This window comes from Pocillopora verrucosa, chromosome 9 (assembly GCF_036669915.1).
Source record: "Pocillopora verrucosa isolate sample1 chromosome 9, ASM3666991v2, whole genome shotgun sequence".
NCBI lineage: Eukaryota > Metazoa > Cnidaria > Anthozoa > Scleractinia > Pocilloporidae > Pocillopora > Pocillopora verrucosa.
The window spans coordinates 11,604,542-11,621,546 of record NC_089320.1 but is presented as its reverse complement, the minus strand read 5'-3'; the positions used below and the strand labels follow the sequence as shown (position 1 = coordinate 11,621,546).

General features: G+C 36.3%; 2 protein-coding genes across 3 annotated transcripts in view; both read left to right on the top strand.

Moving 5' to 3' along the window:
* Positions 1–1,914: 1,914 nt before the first annotated feature.
* LOC131797080 (membrane progestin receptor gamma-A-like) lies at positions 1,915–4,236 on the top strand. Its single transcript, XM_059114694.2, has one exon. It carries the CDS (start codon positions 2,018–2,020, stop codon positions 3,083–3,085), a length of 1,068 nt encoding a protein of 355 aa, XP_058970677.1. The 5' UTR covers positions 1,915–2,017; the 3' UTR covers positions 3,086–4,236.
* Positions 4,237–8,911: 4,675 nt separating this feature from the next.
* Positions 8,912–17,005, top strand: part of LOC131797114 (chloride channel protein 2) — a 33,079-nt gene continuing 24,985 nt past the window's right edge. For both annotated transcript variants that reach the window (XM_066172773.1, XM_066172774.1), the window contains exons 1-2: positions 8,912–9,063; positions 11,509–11,662. In XM_066172773.1, coding sequence (XP_066028870.1) covers positions 9,022–9,063; positions 11,509–11,662 — 196 coding nt within the window. In that variant the 5' untranslated portion in view covers positions 8,912–9,021. The remainder of the gene's footprint in view (positions 9,064–11,508; positions 11,663–17,005) is intronic.

Below are 17,005 nucleotides of genomic sequence, written 5' to 3'. Positions count from 1 at the left end.
GAGCCGAAGGTCATCTTAGGATTGGGGGGGGGGGGGTTGCGCACCCCCTGCACCCCTCCCCGGAATTCGCCCTTGTGTATAATAATGCTACAAAAACGTTATGCAAATAATGTTAATACCGTAAGAGTGACCTTCGTTTAGGCCAGGAAACGTTTCCACGCCCTAAAAAATACGTACTTGAACAATATAAATTTGAAGCCATTTTCAACTAAACAAATGAAACACTGTTCATGGTATTCATTAAAGCCTGGCAGTCGCTCAGAGGAAAATTAACGCCTTTTAGTTTGGCACTGTATAGTTAATGGGTGATGACCTGCTCAGCAGATCGGAAAAGGGTTTTATTATATCTTTTAACTGCAGATTAAGAAATGAACATGAAGCGATATATCACTTCACGGATTTATTTGGAACCAACATAATGACTAGCTCCCCCATGGCCTGTTAGCTCAGGAGGTAGAGCACTGCACCGGTATCATGGGGTCAAATCCCGTACAAGCTTGGATTTTTTTTTCAGGCCTTATTTTCACTACTGCTTAAGAAGTGTTCATTGTTGCGAAGATCGCTACCGATACCGTGCCACGTGTCTTGAACTCTCTTTTCACGTGCTTTCCCTTTGTCTTCGTCAGTCAAATACAGAACAGACCACTCAAAATATTTTTTCAAACAAGAACCTGTTCAGTTGTTGGCTTAGCTCTCGAGAAAGAAAAGTTACATAGAAATGAGGAGAAGGCTTAACTGAAGAAAATATACTTAAAAAAAATTGTCATTCTTTAAGAAAATTTGAATATATGATAAACGACACAAAAGATCAATATCATAATTATCAGCTTTACAAGTCATTAGTTTGTTTTTGACACGACATTTTACGCCACGGACAAAGTTCGTATATTCTGTGCGAGTTTTGCGACATTTCTAAACTTGGGAAGAATATGGAGATGTTAGAAACGAAAAAGCGAAAATTAAACGTTATGTTGAAATTATTCCGAAATATTAATGGTTCATAACTGTCTTTTAGAAAATTATCAACAAAATAGGTCACCTGTCGAGCATGTAAAACTGGGTAAACAGTCATGCATGTAAATTGTTTTAATTTCAATTGAAAACAGCACTATTTAAAATAATTAGACGTTTGTAATAACATAGTTTTAAGGAAAGAAAGGAAATATCATTTACTACCGATTCAAATTTGGTCGAAGAAATTCTCGACACTTCAGATTGTCCATCTTTATAGTCTTCTTGTACATTCAGGAGAAACATCAAAATACTGTACGTACATGTGTGGATCAGGTCAACACGGGGTCGATGGAGGTTACATTTTTTTTTTTTTTTTTTTTTTTTTAAGAATTAGACTAACCACAAATAGAAGTAAAAGAACGACAGAAGAAATAAAGGATGACAAAGCATGGCGGACTGCAACTAACAAACTTGATTTAATCTATGCTAATTATTCCGTAATGTACTGACCACAAATATCATCTTGCAGATGCGTAAATTTATATACTATTGTGAAAGAAAAAATTGCGTCTATAACTCTTCGCCACGAGAGCAGTTGTCTTAATTATGCATGCTGAAAACAGTGTTTTTAAAATTAAGAGTTCTAAAAACTTCGAATGCTTAACAGTTTCTTGGTGAGAAATTTATTGAGTGCGTGAATTAGTTTGAGGTGCATCAAAGTTGGTCTCGAACCTTCTCGAGTTTTTCTCGTGATACTTTTTGTATATTATGATTATCTCCGTGGAGAACAGACGCATGATGGAAGAGGTGAATGTTTTGTCTACCAAGGCCTACTATAAATGAGATGCGCGAGGAAGTCGAAGTTCAAAGTCCCATGGTTGCTTGAAAAATTTGAAATTTGAATTTAAAATATGACACAAATGAATTGGATATTTACGATTCAGTGAACTGGAACGAAGTCGGCGAAAGAGAGCAGTCATAAAAACGAAACCATTAAACCGCCTCAGCTAAAAAAAAACAGGACCGTTCTTTTCCAGAACGCAGACCCTTTTTACGAGACAGGATGAAACGAAAGTGCAAAGTGGCCATCGGAACAGATAATGAACGCCTTATTAGCGAAAGTGGTCTTAAAAAAAGCAACAAAAAGAATATCGTGACAACCAAAAGCAAACTGGAAGAAGCTGACTTGGTGGATTTCGACAAAGTTCCTTCTTTTTTCCGCGAGCCGTTTATAATATCGAGTTATCGCAAGTGTGATTCGTCCGCGTGGTACTGTTTCAAAAGCTTGTTTCAAGCCACCAACGAGACGATCAACATTTGGAGTCATGTTTTGGCGCTCGCTGTTTTCATGCTTCGCTTTGCATCTGTCTTCGCCAAACACGAGCCGCGGGAAGATCCGTTCGTGTATCCACTGCTGTGCTTTGCATTCGGGATTTGTGTAATGCTTGCCATGAGTGCTGGCGCTCACTTGTTCAACTGCATGTCGATCAAAGCCCGTCACGTATGCTTCTTTTTCGATTATGCTGCCATTAGCGTGTACACCTTCACGGCTGGTCAAGTGTTTTATTTTTATTCTAGGCCTGTGAGCACAACTTGGTTGATATTCAACACCCCCGCTCTGTTCCTAGCGATCTCCGCCGCCATTTCTTTTGCATCGACGTTGGCGTGTTGCTACTCGTTTTGCAGCACAAGTCGTTTCGATGCAGCTTTAAAAGCGAGTACTTACATTAGCTCGTGGCTGTTCAACACTTCACCATATTGGACAATGTTATCATTATGTAACACAACATCAACTTGTAGCAGCCCTCAATCCGTGCAGTATTTCACTCGTCACTGTCTATTCTACGCGGGTGGGACGCTTGCGTATGTTTTCCGCGTCCCGGAACGTTTGATGATCGGAGTTTTCGACGTGGTAGGGCACAGCCATCACTTCCTTCATATTCTATGCGCAATCGGTGCCGCAGATGAGTTTTCAGCTGTTGAACTAGATATGCAGCAGAGAAGGGCTATCATCGAGCCACTCCCAGGACCCACATTCTCAAACAGTATTTTGCTAACGATCTTAGTCGTTCTTGGAAACATCCTAGTAGTACTGTTGTGTACAAGGTACCTAAATTTACGAAAGCACTGATGATACCTAAAAGAATAGGGTTTATTATCTCTTTCCAGGAATGGTCGAGTATGATACAGAAATTGAGAATTTCGTGTAAGACCATGTATCTAAAGTTCTCAATGGGGTTAACCGTTGGCCGTAAAAAGGCGAAAAAAAGAAGTCGTTTGGCGTTAAAATTAACAAATTTTAACCGTTAGTCATAAAAAGTTATGTTGGTATGTTAGAGACCCTCTATCCATTGAGGTGTTGACGAGGGTATGATCTGAACGAGTACTCGAGTTCTTTGTCAGTTGAAAATATTTAATTTTATGTTTGCCATGTATCCTTTTTTCTAAAATGAACCCTGCAAATTAAACTCAGTCGCTACACGGGTTACTGTTTTTTACATGCAGGGAAGAAGAACAACTTGTCTTGTAAATTTTAACTGCAACTCCTTGCTTTTCTTTTTCTTTTGCCGTAGTCATGCAAACAAAATAAGAATATGTTGGAAATGTGAAATTTCCAGAAATGGGTATGCACAGAAAATGAATAGATATAAAATAGTGTTTCGTTTAATAAATAGGCGTTGCCTCGTGTTGACAGATTTATTCGATGACAAGAATCGTGATTGACATTAATCCAATAGATTGATTTAAAAGCGTTAGATTATTATGTTTTAAGTCAGTTTTTCAGCAGAATCGAAGTGAGAAAGAAGTTATTTTGTTATCGTTTTTCTGTCTCTAAATCCGCTTACCCAGAGAATCTGCTAACCCGTAAAGTGAGACTGTTGTAACGACCCGCCACAGAAGTAAGTTTATATTGAAGTTTTTGAATTTAGTTACAAGATAAAGACTTGATTTGCGTTTGTTCTTATTGCGAATTATAAATGTATTTCTTTTAGATCGAATAATTATTAAAGCGTGGCTTAATATTATACGGTTTGTGGTGGTCATTTGATCTAACCAGTTCCGAGTAAGGAAACAATAGATCATAAAAGTGGGAAATGTAAAAATGAATAAATTGTACACAAACGGAAAAGCAATTAATTTCCTGGTTTGACGGATGCTTGAACAACGGATAGACAGAATGAATAACGACTTGAAGAAGTAAATTAATGAATTACTGACTGAACGCATGAACGAGTAATGTGGGTAGATTGTGGAAGAAACGAAAGGATAAACGAACTAACGTACCAACGAAAGAACGAACACACGAACGAACGAACACATGAACGAACGTGCCAACGAAAGAACGAACACACGAACGAACGAATGAACGAACGAAATAACAAAGAACAGACAAACAGATGAACGCATGAGGATTTCTGAAGTTAGTATTTCTTAAAGAAAATGTTATCTCAATAGTATATTAGAATATGCCCTTTGCAGCTAGAGGTCACGTACTTGGATACCGGGTAGCAACGCAAATTGGAGAGCAAGCGTTCCAATACGGAATAGGAAGTTCACAAGAGGTCACGCACGTGTACTTGTAAAACAATATTTTGTACGGATGAAAGCTTGTACTGGTATTTCCGTTTCCACAAAGCAAGTAAGGTTTAGTGTAGAAGTTTTAGTTTGGTATGATTTTAAGTTGGAAGTTGGAATAGGTTTCTTTGCGGCGAAATCGCGAATACGCTGGTAGCGCCAACCCGTTCGATGGCCAATGTAGTGTATTGAGAACACATTAAAAGTACTTGCACCAATTTTTGTAATATCACTGTGGGATTACTCAATGATATAACAGTACTTTAATCAAGTAACATGATTTTACCAGAGGTGGATCGATGAATAAAAACAGAATATAGAAAACAATTTAAGAGTGAGTTTGTCATCTAAATGAATACACAACAGCTAACAAACATGGCGACTACACAAGGTATATACTTTCAAACTCATCTTCCTTTTTTTTTTGTCTGTAATATCAGGACTTCCTAAGGCTCTGGAAGAAAATTCTGCAACATAAACGAGACTTGCATGGGATTTAACGGCATTTCATGGTCGATCAGTAGAGATATTTTTCGAGTGATTGCATGCACAAACGTATGTTTCGTGCTTAGTTTACATCGCTAAAGACATTTGTAAGACTAATATTACTCCTTTCAACCGTCAAAAATTAGTTGAAGAAGAGACTCAAGATCTATCGGTTTTCCCTACACTGACCTTTGATGATGTCAGTTTGCTTGAACAATTAGCAACAAGTCATCTTTGATTCCCTAGCCGACTGACCACTGAAGTGTCACTCAAAAGTACGGGAACAGACAATTACGCAGAGCTTAAGTGACACGGGCATCTTCTCAGAAAGAAAAGGATCACTACTAGTAAGTTTGGAGTTGTTGCTCGTCATGTAGCCAGTTTTGATTCTCTGGTAACCTAGCTAAACCCCAGCAGATATGTACAAAGAGCACACATGGGAAGGGGGTGGAACTTGAACCTCATACAGCTATGGTTTACGCCAGTACTGCAAAGGGAACCAGAGAGAATTAATCTCTTCCCACCAGGATTGATCATCCATCCTGATTGCCCATGGTTAGGGTGCAGCCCAGATGGAAAAGTGTATGACTAGATGCTGTAAACAATGGTCAAAACCCCTTTGGTTTGCTAGAAATTAAAGTTGTAAAAGAAGGGGAGGCATCATTTGATAAATATATGTTATTTGCCGGCTGGGAGGTCCGTATGGTGAAAAACTGTGACCGAGGTCTTGAAAATACTGCCCGAGGCCGTAGGCCGAGGGCAGCATTTTCAAGACCGAGGTCACAGTTTTTCACCATACGGACCGACCCTTAGCCGGTAAATAACATATCTTTTGTTTTTAAACTTGACGAAATTCTTTCCGAAAGAACCCGAATGATTTATGGACGTAAATACGGCAAGATCTTCCATAAACTGAACAATTTTTGAGTGGGTAAATGGTAGTTAAAATAGAGGTGATGCAAATTTAAGAGAGATGCCTCAGCGAAACATTTTCATTTCCGTAATGATAAAGGTGATTTAAAAGGCTTCCAAACAAACTTTGAAACATTATTTTTACAAGTATCTGTCACAATCTGACACCTGTCAATTAGAGAGCGCGCAAGAAAAAAAAAAAAGCGTAGGAACATTTGAAAACAAACAGAACTAGTTTGGCAAGGACTGTCACGACAATGTTTTCTTCAAAATCAGTTAATGATCTAACGGAAAGTATTATTCACTCTCATCGACCATTCATTCATGTACGAAGATTTACCTCTGTTCATTAAGTAAACGGCGAGGAAAGTAATTGTGAGTAAATTCAATTTTTTTATTTTGAAGTTGTGAGAGTTTGCTCGTTTGTTTGCTGTAATGGCGTGTTTAACTCTGATCTTTCCTTCACAAAAACTAAATTCGAACGGCACACTCCAACGAGACACAAGGGAATATAATGCGGCCTTTTCTCAAAAAATTCCGTCAATTTCTGTTGTGCAATTTAAGGTACAAATGTCCAAATTGAACGGAATTGGAAATACTCACCAGGAGCGTATATTTGTTGTAGAACTTAAATTAAAACTTCGCTCGCTCTTTCACTATGAACAAATTGCTCGAGAAAATTCAGATATTAGATGAATGAAAGTTCCATCGTTCAGTTTAACTGTAACTTAATACCTCACGTTTCAACTTTCTGGGTACTTTTTGTGAACGATTAAAATTAATTGCAGACGGTTTTTAGGCCGCTTGTCAACCAACGTAATGACACTATTGTTTATACAAATTCATTCTGAGACCAATATTTTTCTGTCAACCAAAGTGATTTGATAGAGAGAAAAGAGAGGATTCATAAGTTATTTATCGGCTTGAGTAGTGACCGACGTGTTTGCTTAAAAATACTGCCCAGCCGGAAAACGAGGTATATTTATGAAAAATGACAACGAAAGTTGGGATGTACCCGGCGACTCACGAAAGCGTTACCGTGGCCCGTGGGCAGAGATAGGAAAATACTGACCGGGTAAAGAACAAATCAGATTGCAAGATTCGTTACCGTGCCCTCTAAAAAAACAATGTTATTGTTATCATTATAACAATAATTGTTATCAATATTGTTATCATTATAACAATAATGTTAGGTATCTTACCAGGGATAATACCACAAACCAGTATTTGTGAAAGAAAACTGATATCTACTATTATCAAGTTTAATGTCCACTGGGCCTCACTGGATTAGATTGGTGTGATTTCTTTAGTTACATAGATGATAACTTGTTTTTTTGCAAAAGAATTGTTTTTGATTCAATATTTTCCCAGTAAAATGAAGACAAGGTGGACAGTTTTTTCTTTAGTCATTGATACACGGACTGTTCTTCAACACATACTATGGTCAATTACAGAAACGTGATAATGCATGTTATACAGAGGATATACAATATTAGAATGTAATATTTCCTGCATATCATAATTATAATTTGTGAAGTCAATTTAGCTTTTGCATAAAAACTGGTAAATTGCAAGCTTACATTCTAAACCAAGTTGACTCAGTAGAATGACACATGAAGATATGTTGAATTTAGTATCAGTACTGTTACACTTTGAACTATTATGTAAAATAGGTAGTCATAGACCTCTATGAAGTGTCATGTAATTCTTTTTATCGACACATTTCACTGTTTTTTTTAAACTACAACATATATTAAGCTTCTTCATTTTGCTTGTCACTATCAGCTAAAATCAGTGGTCCTTCAAAATTTGTAAGAAGACAGGCTACAGAAAATAATTGATTAACTGAACCTAAGTAGATAAGGAGCATCTGAATCAAAAAAGTCATATTCTTTGACCCTTCTAAAAGCCCGTTCAACCACAGGCGGCTCAAGCTCCCGTATCGAGAAAAAGCCAACGATTAATTCATGAACGCGTCACGCGTTGTGTGACTTGGTGTTAAGTTACGAGAGGAACCGTTGGAAATTTGAACACGTTATAAGGAATAGTATGGGGAACGAAATATGGTCGATTTACAATGGTAAATATTTCGAAATATGAATATTTTACACGTAAAATCAATAACACTTACTCACATCCTGTGTGTCCGTCGTAGTTTCAGGCGATTTCTTCCGTTTTAGACTTGCTTTACCGTCACTGTTGTTCCTTTGACAGGAATACCAGTGATGGTAAAGCAAGCTTAAAACAGCAGAAATCGCCGGAAACTACATACCCAATAAAATTATTTTGAATCTTTATCTGTGCCAAATCTCTCCAGCCCAAAATTATTGAGTGCCAATTGTTCAGCGGCTTGCCTTTTAATTTTTCAATCTCTCTTACAGCTTGGGTTTTCACTACTTTTACTTCCTCTTCAAATACTTTAGTTTCATCTCTAATTTCCTGTCGCTGTTCCTGCAAAGCCAGTAGCTGTGCCTTGATGGACTGAATTTCTGATTGTATGCCGTCTATGGGTGGCCTAACTTCTGATTGACTTTCATGCTCATCATCACTGTTATCTGCTTGGGTATCTCTGCGAAGAGAAGAGTAAAATAATGTTATTGAAATATTTTCAGATTACCATGAGTACAATTTATTAATTAATGCACTGAATTTTCATAAGGAATCAATTTTACTAAAATGGCATCACTGAAATATTCACGTTTGATCATCGACACCTTTCCACTCGAATGTGTCCGTTATGGGCAAATGAATTTCCGTAAAATTGTCCTGCGACGAGGCGATTCCCACACTACCCAGTATGAAGAGGGTGATCTCCTGAAAAAGATTTACATGCAGAAAACCACGCCAAAAGAACTTGACCCCTTTTCATTTGATACGGGAGATGACCTTCAAAACAGGTTTAATGGATTTTGATCAACCAAACGTCATAGGCTGCGTGACAAACTCGAATGACAGCATTATAGAGGTAAGCGGTTGCTGCCAATTCCAATTCAGATGTGGACGCGACTCACTAGAGCGAAAGATGTTGTCACATAGTGTAACGTGGTGTGTTTTTTCGCTATTTTAACCGACTTTCCGTGGCCTTTAAGCAAGATGATGGAAGAAGAGGACTCGTATGGCTTTGAGCAAACTCTGGTAAGTAGTATTGCTCTACCCGTAATGAGTTCACTCACATTGTGAACAACTTTGTATTCAGACGCGAATGGTGTGTGGATCTGCTGCGGCAAAGTATTTCACCATCGTAACTTGAATGAGCATTGCTACGTGTAACTTACGCTTTCGTGATTGTAATTTTTAATATTGTTACTCGCTGTGATTTATTCTTGAAGGAAATTAAACCATTGAGCATCAGACACAAACAGATATATGTTTTAACACATTCAAAGCCTTTTGCCCTCGTTGGTTACAATGTTATCCGAAAGGAAAGATATCGTTTTCAGTGTTTCTCACTTCTTAACAGGAATCATTTTTATTCAAGCATACATCAACTCAGAGTTATGATTACCTTTAAGCTCCTGCGAAATATATCTACAACTGTTATGCTTTTTAAAAGTGACTATGAAGAGATTTAGGCTAATGCTTAAGCTTGGATGTTATACAACTTTGAAAATATAAACATCACTTTCTTTTCGCAAGATCAATGATATTAATTCTAATGTTAAAGTTATTCATTTTTTCTTGATATTGTCAACGATCCTTCGTAAACTGTCGAGTTAAGATTGTTAGGAAATCAATCCTTATTTTATGACGTGTTGATTTTATTAAGTGAGCTGCTTGTACAAATTTCTTCCACTATCGGTATATATGACAATAGGATCAAGTCAAACAGCTGGCAATTTTCCCATAAAAAATATCTGTCACGTTTAATCAGCTGTGATTTTAATTCGTTCACCTGAGGAATCAAATGTGTTCAAATGTGTTGGTCGTTCGCAGTGTTATTTTCTAATATAAGAGGTGTAAAAACATGTCATCAGATACATTTACCACCGTATTTCTCAGTCGTAGAGCAGAGAATGATAACATTAAAGGTCGCTCAATGACCATCATATATCACTACATGTCATTCCAGTTTAAGAACCAAAATATTGTATTTTTGTGAATGAGAGATGCCATAAGATAATGAATTTACATTCGCATTCCTTTCAAATGATCTTCTTGGTAAGAATTGTATTTTGTCTCGCTAATGCAGGGCTTCCAACTAGACAGTAAACAATGATAGATCTTGACAAGATCTTTTGCATGTCATGCAATTTTTACCCTGTGTCTTAAAGCAGTCAGCTATGGCAAAATGTCTGGCAGTCAGAAATTTTTACAGAATTCCACTAAAGGTTCTTTCAAATTTCTTAAGAGCATCAATGTTTGTTTAGAATGTCAAGCGGTTCCAAAAGTTACTGCAGGATTTAAGACAACAAATCTTTCTGTGCTTTTACTTTCCACAAATGGATGTAAATGAAAAAACATTTTTGATCTAGTGATATACGGTATCCACAAGCTTGGAATATTTGTCCACTAAAAAACCATGGTTTTTTGGAAGTGCTTGGCATTTCTACACAAACATCAAACTTCTCTAGCTTTGCATGAGGTATTTTGTGGGAATACTGTCAATATTTCTGAGTGTTGGGTACTGTTTCAAATGGATTAAATGCCCTGCAGTCTATGGAAATTCTGTGAAACTTTATGACCTCAGGGCATTTAGTCCTTTAGACTGTGAGTGGCTGCCATGTATTTAGACACAGCTTCATTTTAAATCTAAGCAAACAAGCATTCAGAAAAGGACTTTGTGCTATTCTGCAGACCAGTCTATTATCTTTTCCAAAACAGATGTTGACCTTACTGAAGAATGACATGCCATAGTCTAGCTGACTATGCTTTGTAAAAAAATGGAGTTTACATTGTAAAATAGCTAGGTATAAGAAAATATTTTTTATCTAGCAGTTATATGGCTTTGAAGATTTGTCCTTCAACTCCATGGTAATTACTTTGCTTTTCTAAACAATCATCAAACCACCATTAGGTTTGCATGAAGTATTTTGTGGAAATTCAGTGAATTGACACATGTCTTGTAAATTACATGAAGTTACAATTATTTGGTGTTAGATCAAGATGACAACTTCTACCTGAGGTGTTTGTGTATTCTCATTACCTGTTTGCTGGATTATGTATGAAGATTACAGGGAGAAATCATTGTTAATCACTTCTGGAAGTTAATAGAGAGAATAGTGGTGAAGAAGGATCAAGGATAGATAAGGATGGAGAGGATTAACCCTTTAACTCTAAGGTCTGATTGTTAATTCTCCCCTCTATCTGCTACACATTTACTTGTAAATGAGTATGAGATTTTGGTGTTAGATCAAGTAACAACATCTACCTGATAAGTTTGAATATTCTCATCACCTGTTACTGGATAATGTAAGGATATTATAGGGAGAAGTTTCATGTTGATCACTTCTGGGAGTTAAGGGGTTAAGTGGGATTGCAAACAATTTGTGCAAACAATTTCAAGATGCACAGATTGTGTTGCTGTTCTTTTAAAGCATATTCTGTCATATTTACTCACTGTTTGTTATTCTCAATATCTAGATGGATGGTCGTTTTACGACCACACAACTTCAGAAATATGCTAAAGAACAAGGTGCACGGCTACGAAGAGAACAGCAGCAAAGGAGAGGAGAACAACAAGAAGCAGACGATGACTTTAGAACTTATGACAGTTCGTGGCTTGGATCAGTGAAAAGTGAGTAAACTTGAAGCTGGAACAATTATATTTTGGAATAACGTTCACGCTTGAAGGATAGAACATGTATGTGACATGCTGATTTACAGCGATACTTGACCAGCCAGTCGCATGCTATGATGAAGTGAATTTTGTGAAGATCTTTGAAAACAAATTTTTTTGTTCTCCAACAAGTTGGGCTGAGTTTGTGTGATGATTGCATTTAATTCATAAAGTAAGGTTTTGGATACTCTACAACCAACAAGGTTGCAGCAACTTTTTTGCCTAATTGGTCCATCAAAATTACAGCAACTTCTTAACAGACTTAAAGAACTTTTTGTCACTTGAGTGCAATCACAAAGTTAAGTATTAGTCTAGGAGAGTGGTTGTTCAGGTTTGTGCCCTATTACTGGCCAAATGGTTTACAACATTTGCCTTAGACATCCAACTTTGAGCGTGAAGACCAAACAAAACTAGTCTCAGCACCCCCATTACCCATTTGGAAGTGGGTAATGCTCAAAACATCGGCTGTGAAAATTCTAATGGCTTCCAATTTACAATTATCAACTCAGTTGATGAATACCAGACAATCTTGTTTCTTTTAGAACTTTTTCCTTTAGAAACATTACCCCCCTTTATGGTTTGGAGCCACAGATGCATAGGGATTATACAAGTCCTTTTGAACCATTTTGAAAGGTGGCATATTTATTTAACTTACACTTCGAATCAGTTAATCCCTTGTTGATATTCTACTTTCAACTTTCATTATTAAATTTGAACTTTCCACTCCATGTGGAATTAATTAACTCTCTCTCAGCCAATGGACATGCTGAAATTTTTTGCATCTTTATTTACCAGGCAGTTAAATGAACTCTCTTTGATAGAAGCAACAAAATAGATATCAAACCTTAAACTGTCCTTCATTCTGTTATTTTTAAAATTTTTTTTTAAATTGTAGCTCAATTGCTCTGAACCTGTTCTAAGGGCAGTTGTGTCTTAACTTTAGTGAATAAAGAGAGCTTTTGATAGAGTATTGTTAACCCTTTAACTCCCTCAAGTGATCAACTTGTAACTTTTGCCTAAAATATCCCTACAAAGATCCCAACATTAAGGAACAAATTGTTACCTGGATCTAACACCAAATTTTTGTAACTTATTTACAAGGTAATGTGTAGCAGCTAGGGGGAAATTACCAATTAGAGGGTTGACCCTTCAATTTCCAAATGTGTCATGGTCAGCTAAAGTGTATATAAAATGTTTTCCTTCCTCTTTCTATGATGAAAAAACCATTACATCTAAGGAAACTACAAAACACAAAATTGAGATGATAGAAAATACTTAACTCTTTAATTCCCAAGATCTGATTGTTAATTCTCCCCTTAACTGCGACGCATTTCATCAAAAATTATTTATAAGAATTTGTTGTTGAATCAAGATCACAATTACCCAACAATTTTGAGTATTCTCATTACCTGTTTGCTGTATCATGTTGAGATGTTATAGGGAGAAGTTACTTGTTAATCAATTGCCGGAGTTAAAGAGTTCAACAAACTCAATTATGACTTCAATTTATCAGTGAAAATATGTTTTTCTCTTCAAAACAATAGGTTCTATGTTGTCATTTATTATTCTCTCAGTTAATTTATCAAAGATTCTACCGTGCAATAATTTATTATACATTGCAGTTTAAATCACGTTTTTTTTTAATGCTGGGGAAATGAATGACATTATTCTATGAAGAGGGAGAGGATTGGTGTTACAAACCTTAATTTTTCTTAGCCTTTATGTCATTTTACAAATGTATGGTCAAAATAGATTAATGGACCATAAGTGGTACAAGTTCCTGGAGAAACAAGAAAATTGATGCATTGTGTCAAAGGAATCAAGGGGTAGAATCACACTGCCTTTTGAGGTTTTTTTTTTTTTTTTTTTTTTTTAATTTAAAAAAATTACTCTATGTTAGCATGTAGAGTGGTATGTTGCTTGCACCAGTCAGATTGCTGCATTAAGGTAGGGTTTGAGTCTGGCACCAGTCATATCACAGCATTCAGATATCGTGCACCAATCACAGCATTTGGGTATTGGTTTCTTTTAAATGATGTCATGGAATCAGAGGGCTGTGCACAATGACATTGACCAAAAATTTGGGCTCATTTGATAAGCATTATGATTGGGGCCTTTGCAAGAGCCTTATCAAGTGAAGTCAAGATTTAACAAGATATGAAAGGTGTGCATTTATTTTTGTATCATTTTTAAGTTAAAGTGTGTTTTTCCACTCCTTTTCTCACAATGCACACACCAAAAAACTTGCATGTGATTGCATACTATGAAAAAAACATCCAAAGTCTAATCAGAATATAGCCAATCATTACACTACATGTCAACTTAAGGCAATTTTTCATGTGCTTAAATTGTACTCTACCAATCAAATTCCATTTTGCCTTAATAGACTTCCCTTCATCACATGCAATTTCCTTGTAAACAACCTGCATTTTATGATGTATTCTAAATGCATTATCCAACACCACTGAAAAATTTCATATCAAACTTTATACTACTGATAGTGAATTTTCCACACAATTCTCCAGGGTTTTGACTTTTTCTATGAACAAAATCAGCTTTTAGCTACCTTGGACTTAACCCAATCACATGTCAATTCCTTGTAAACAACCTGCAAATTAACAACCAAACAAGGAACCTTCTTTGAAATATTATCCTTTTCTTCACTCATTTGAGATCACAATAAGTCTTTGCTTGGGTTCTGATTGAGATACAATAGAGTTTCAGTTTGTTTTTTGAGGTAAAATTATGTGGAAATATATTTTTTAGGCAACTAACTGTAGACAAATTATATTGATTTTCTCTCTGTTAGAGGAACAGTAGTAAATGTAGTCCCTTTCAAAACCGTTATTTGGTCTTGTCATGCGATGCTCTCTCTCTCTCTACAATGGGGAATAGAAGGCATTGTGTAACAAGACCAAACAATAGCTGCAGAGACAACAGTACGCATGGCACAGATGCATTTTATTTTTGCTCAGAAGTAGTTAGACAATAGAAACAACAGATCACAAAATATCTGGGTGAGTTCAGATAAATCAGGTTTTTTTTTCTTTCTTGTAAGGTGGAGTACATGCAATACTTTCGTTCTTTTGAAAGTTATGCTCTTTTTCTGCTACAAAAGTGAAAACATTAGGTACACAGTGTCACATCTCAACCCACCCACCACCAAAAAAATAAATCTTACTTGCTACACGTTCTTTAAATGGTTTTAAATTGGTAACAACAAAGAAGGAAATTCCATGTTCCTTTTCCAGTTATTTCACTGCTGAAAGGTATTTTTTGATTCAGCTGATTCACCCTATGTCTGATCTTAAGGGAAAAAGTTAAATTATTTCCTAAGGATTCTTGATGTTCTTATATGCACGATTAAATGCTTCTTGCTCTGAATGCACAGTTGGGAATGTGGGTACATGTATCTTGTTACATTACATTTTGCAACGCTTTTATTCGTCAAATGTTGTAATGAAGTGAAAAACCATGAAATTAAGTGAACAGGAAATCACTGTGAACATAGCTTTACATGTGTGCAAAATTTATGTGAATGAATGAGAGAAAGCAGGAATTTGTGTGACTTTACTTTAAAAGAACTATCTCTGTGTGTAAATCCATATCAAGACATTAACTTAAGACAAATAGCTTGTACAAGGCAAAACGATGTTAATAATTTTTTTGTGTAACAAATTTTCTATATCTCTAAAAAACTAAAATCTCTGGGCCCTGGTTGTTCAAAGGGAGGACATCACCAGTCGACAGATAAATTGCCATCCAGCAGATAAGTGTTAACAAAGCAAACAGAACTGTGCCATCCACCAGAAAGAAATTTATCCACCCTCCAAACAACTGGTGCATGGATGATAAATGCTTTTTAATTATCTCTTCCTCTATGTGTGTGAATGTTAGCTGTGCTTATAATAAGAATAATGTGAAATAGTTAAAAACAAATTTGTGATGTGGTGTCATGTCACATCTATTAAAGCCCCCTCTTCAATTTATCATATACTTCACTTTTATACATACTGTCTTACAGTTATATAGAGTCTAGTACATTCTCCTTGGGCAGTAATGAACTGAAATGACAGCACATTTTACATAAAGTTCAAAAATCAGTCCTAAGAAATGTAACTAAGAGTGAAAGTTTAACTGCTCTGTTGCCATCTCGTCTTGATCTTTCCATAAATGTTCACCGAGCATGAGTCAATACTGTTGAACCGACAGTTGATTGTGAAAAGAAAAACGATATCATGTATTGCCTGGGAGATGTATTGCCAGTAAACCGGTGACCATAATGAGATAACAGTATTTGAACAGTTATACGTTTCTGATATTTTCTACATCATTAAGCAGAATTTTTTTTTTTTTAATGTTCTGCAAGATGGTTGCTAATTGGAGAGAGTCACCAGCTAAGGTTGGATTATATTTGTGCAATATAAGTGTGTACAGTATTCTGTTACACATTAATTTGGTCCTTCAACATTTCTTGAACTCTGAAGACCTGCCATGAAGAAATATGTATAGCATTTTGAAAGGCAAAGCCACAGGAGCACAGAAAATCCAAATATAATAACAAAGGGAAGAAATACTATCCACAAGATGACAATAAGAATAGCACAAGGGATAGATTTTCCTTTTGGGGAGTACCACATGTCTGGTCCACATATTCCTTTTGATTCTTCCTTGGCATCTTCATCTTTAAAATCTTCTTGTCTCTGAGTGAAAGACAAAAGAATATGGAATATTAATGTAAGTGTCTTTTTTTCATTGGACATGTGGTAGGATAATGGTTGGTGTTTGTGACTCCTGACTTGAGAGGTTTAGATTTTGGCCTTGCGTACATCATCCAAAACACCCTGTGCTGTCAGAGCCTCTCCATCTTGAAATGTAAATGGGAGCAATAAACTTCATGGGCAGTCCAAACATTTTTTTTTTTGGAGGGGGAGGGGGGGGGGTGTGTTACATGTGATAAACTAGCATCCTATTCCGGGGGAATAGCAGTATTGAACATCTGTAGTCCTTTAAAACTACAGAAACTAGGATGAGTCAATTAGCTTCTACACAGAATTTCCCTTGGTTTCCCTAACTATATACTCTATGCATAAGTGCCCTCAAGGCATAAATATCAAGTTCACTTCAAACACTTGTGGAGTAAGTTTATTTATAATTTGAGGCATGCAGACCTGCTTAGTAGGTTTTACTGCCCTGTCAAATTTTGTAACGTTATGCCTAGTTTATCTCATATGAGTCGAAAAATGAGTCACAAATGGTCATAAATTTGAAAGCAGGCTAAACTGCAGAATACTCTGCCAC

What these genes read in the sequence shown, in the direction of transcription:
- LOC131797080 (XM_059114694.2), top strand. Translation starts at nt 2,018, where the DNA reads ATGAAACGAAAGTGCAAAGTGGCCATCGGAACAGATAATGAACGCCTT.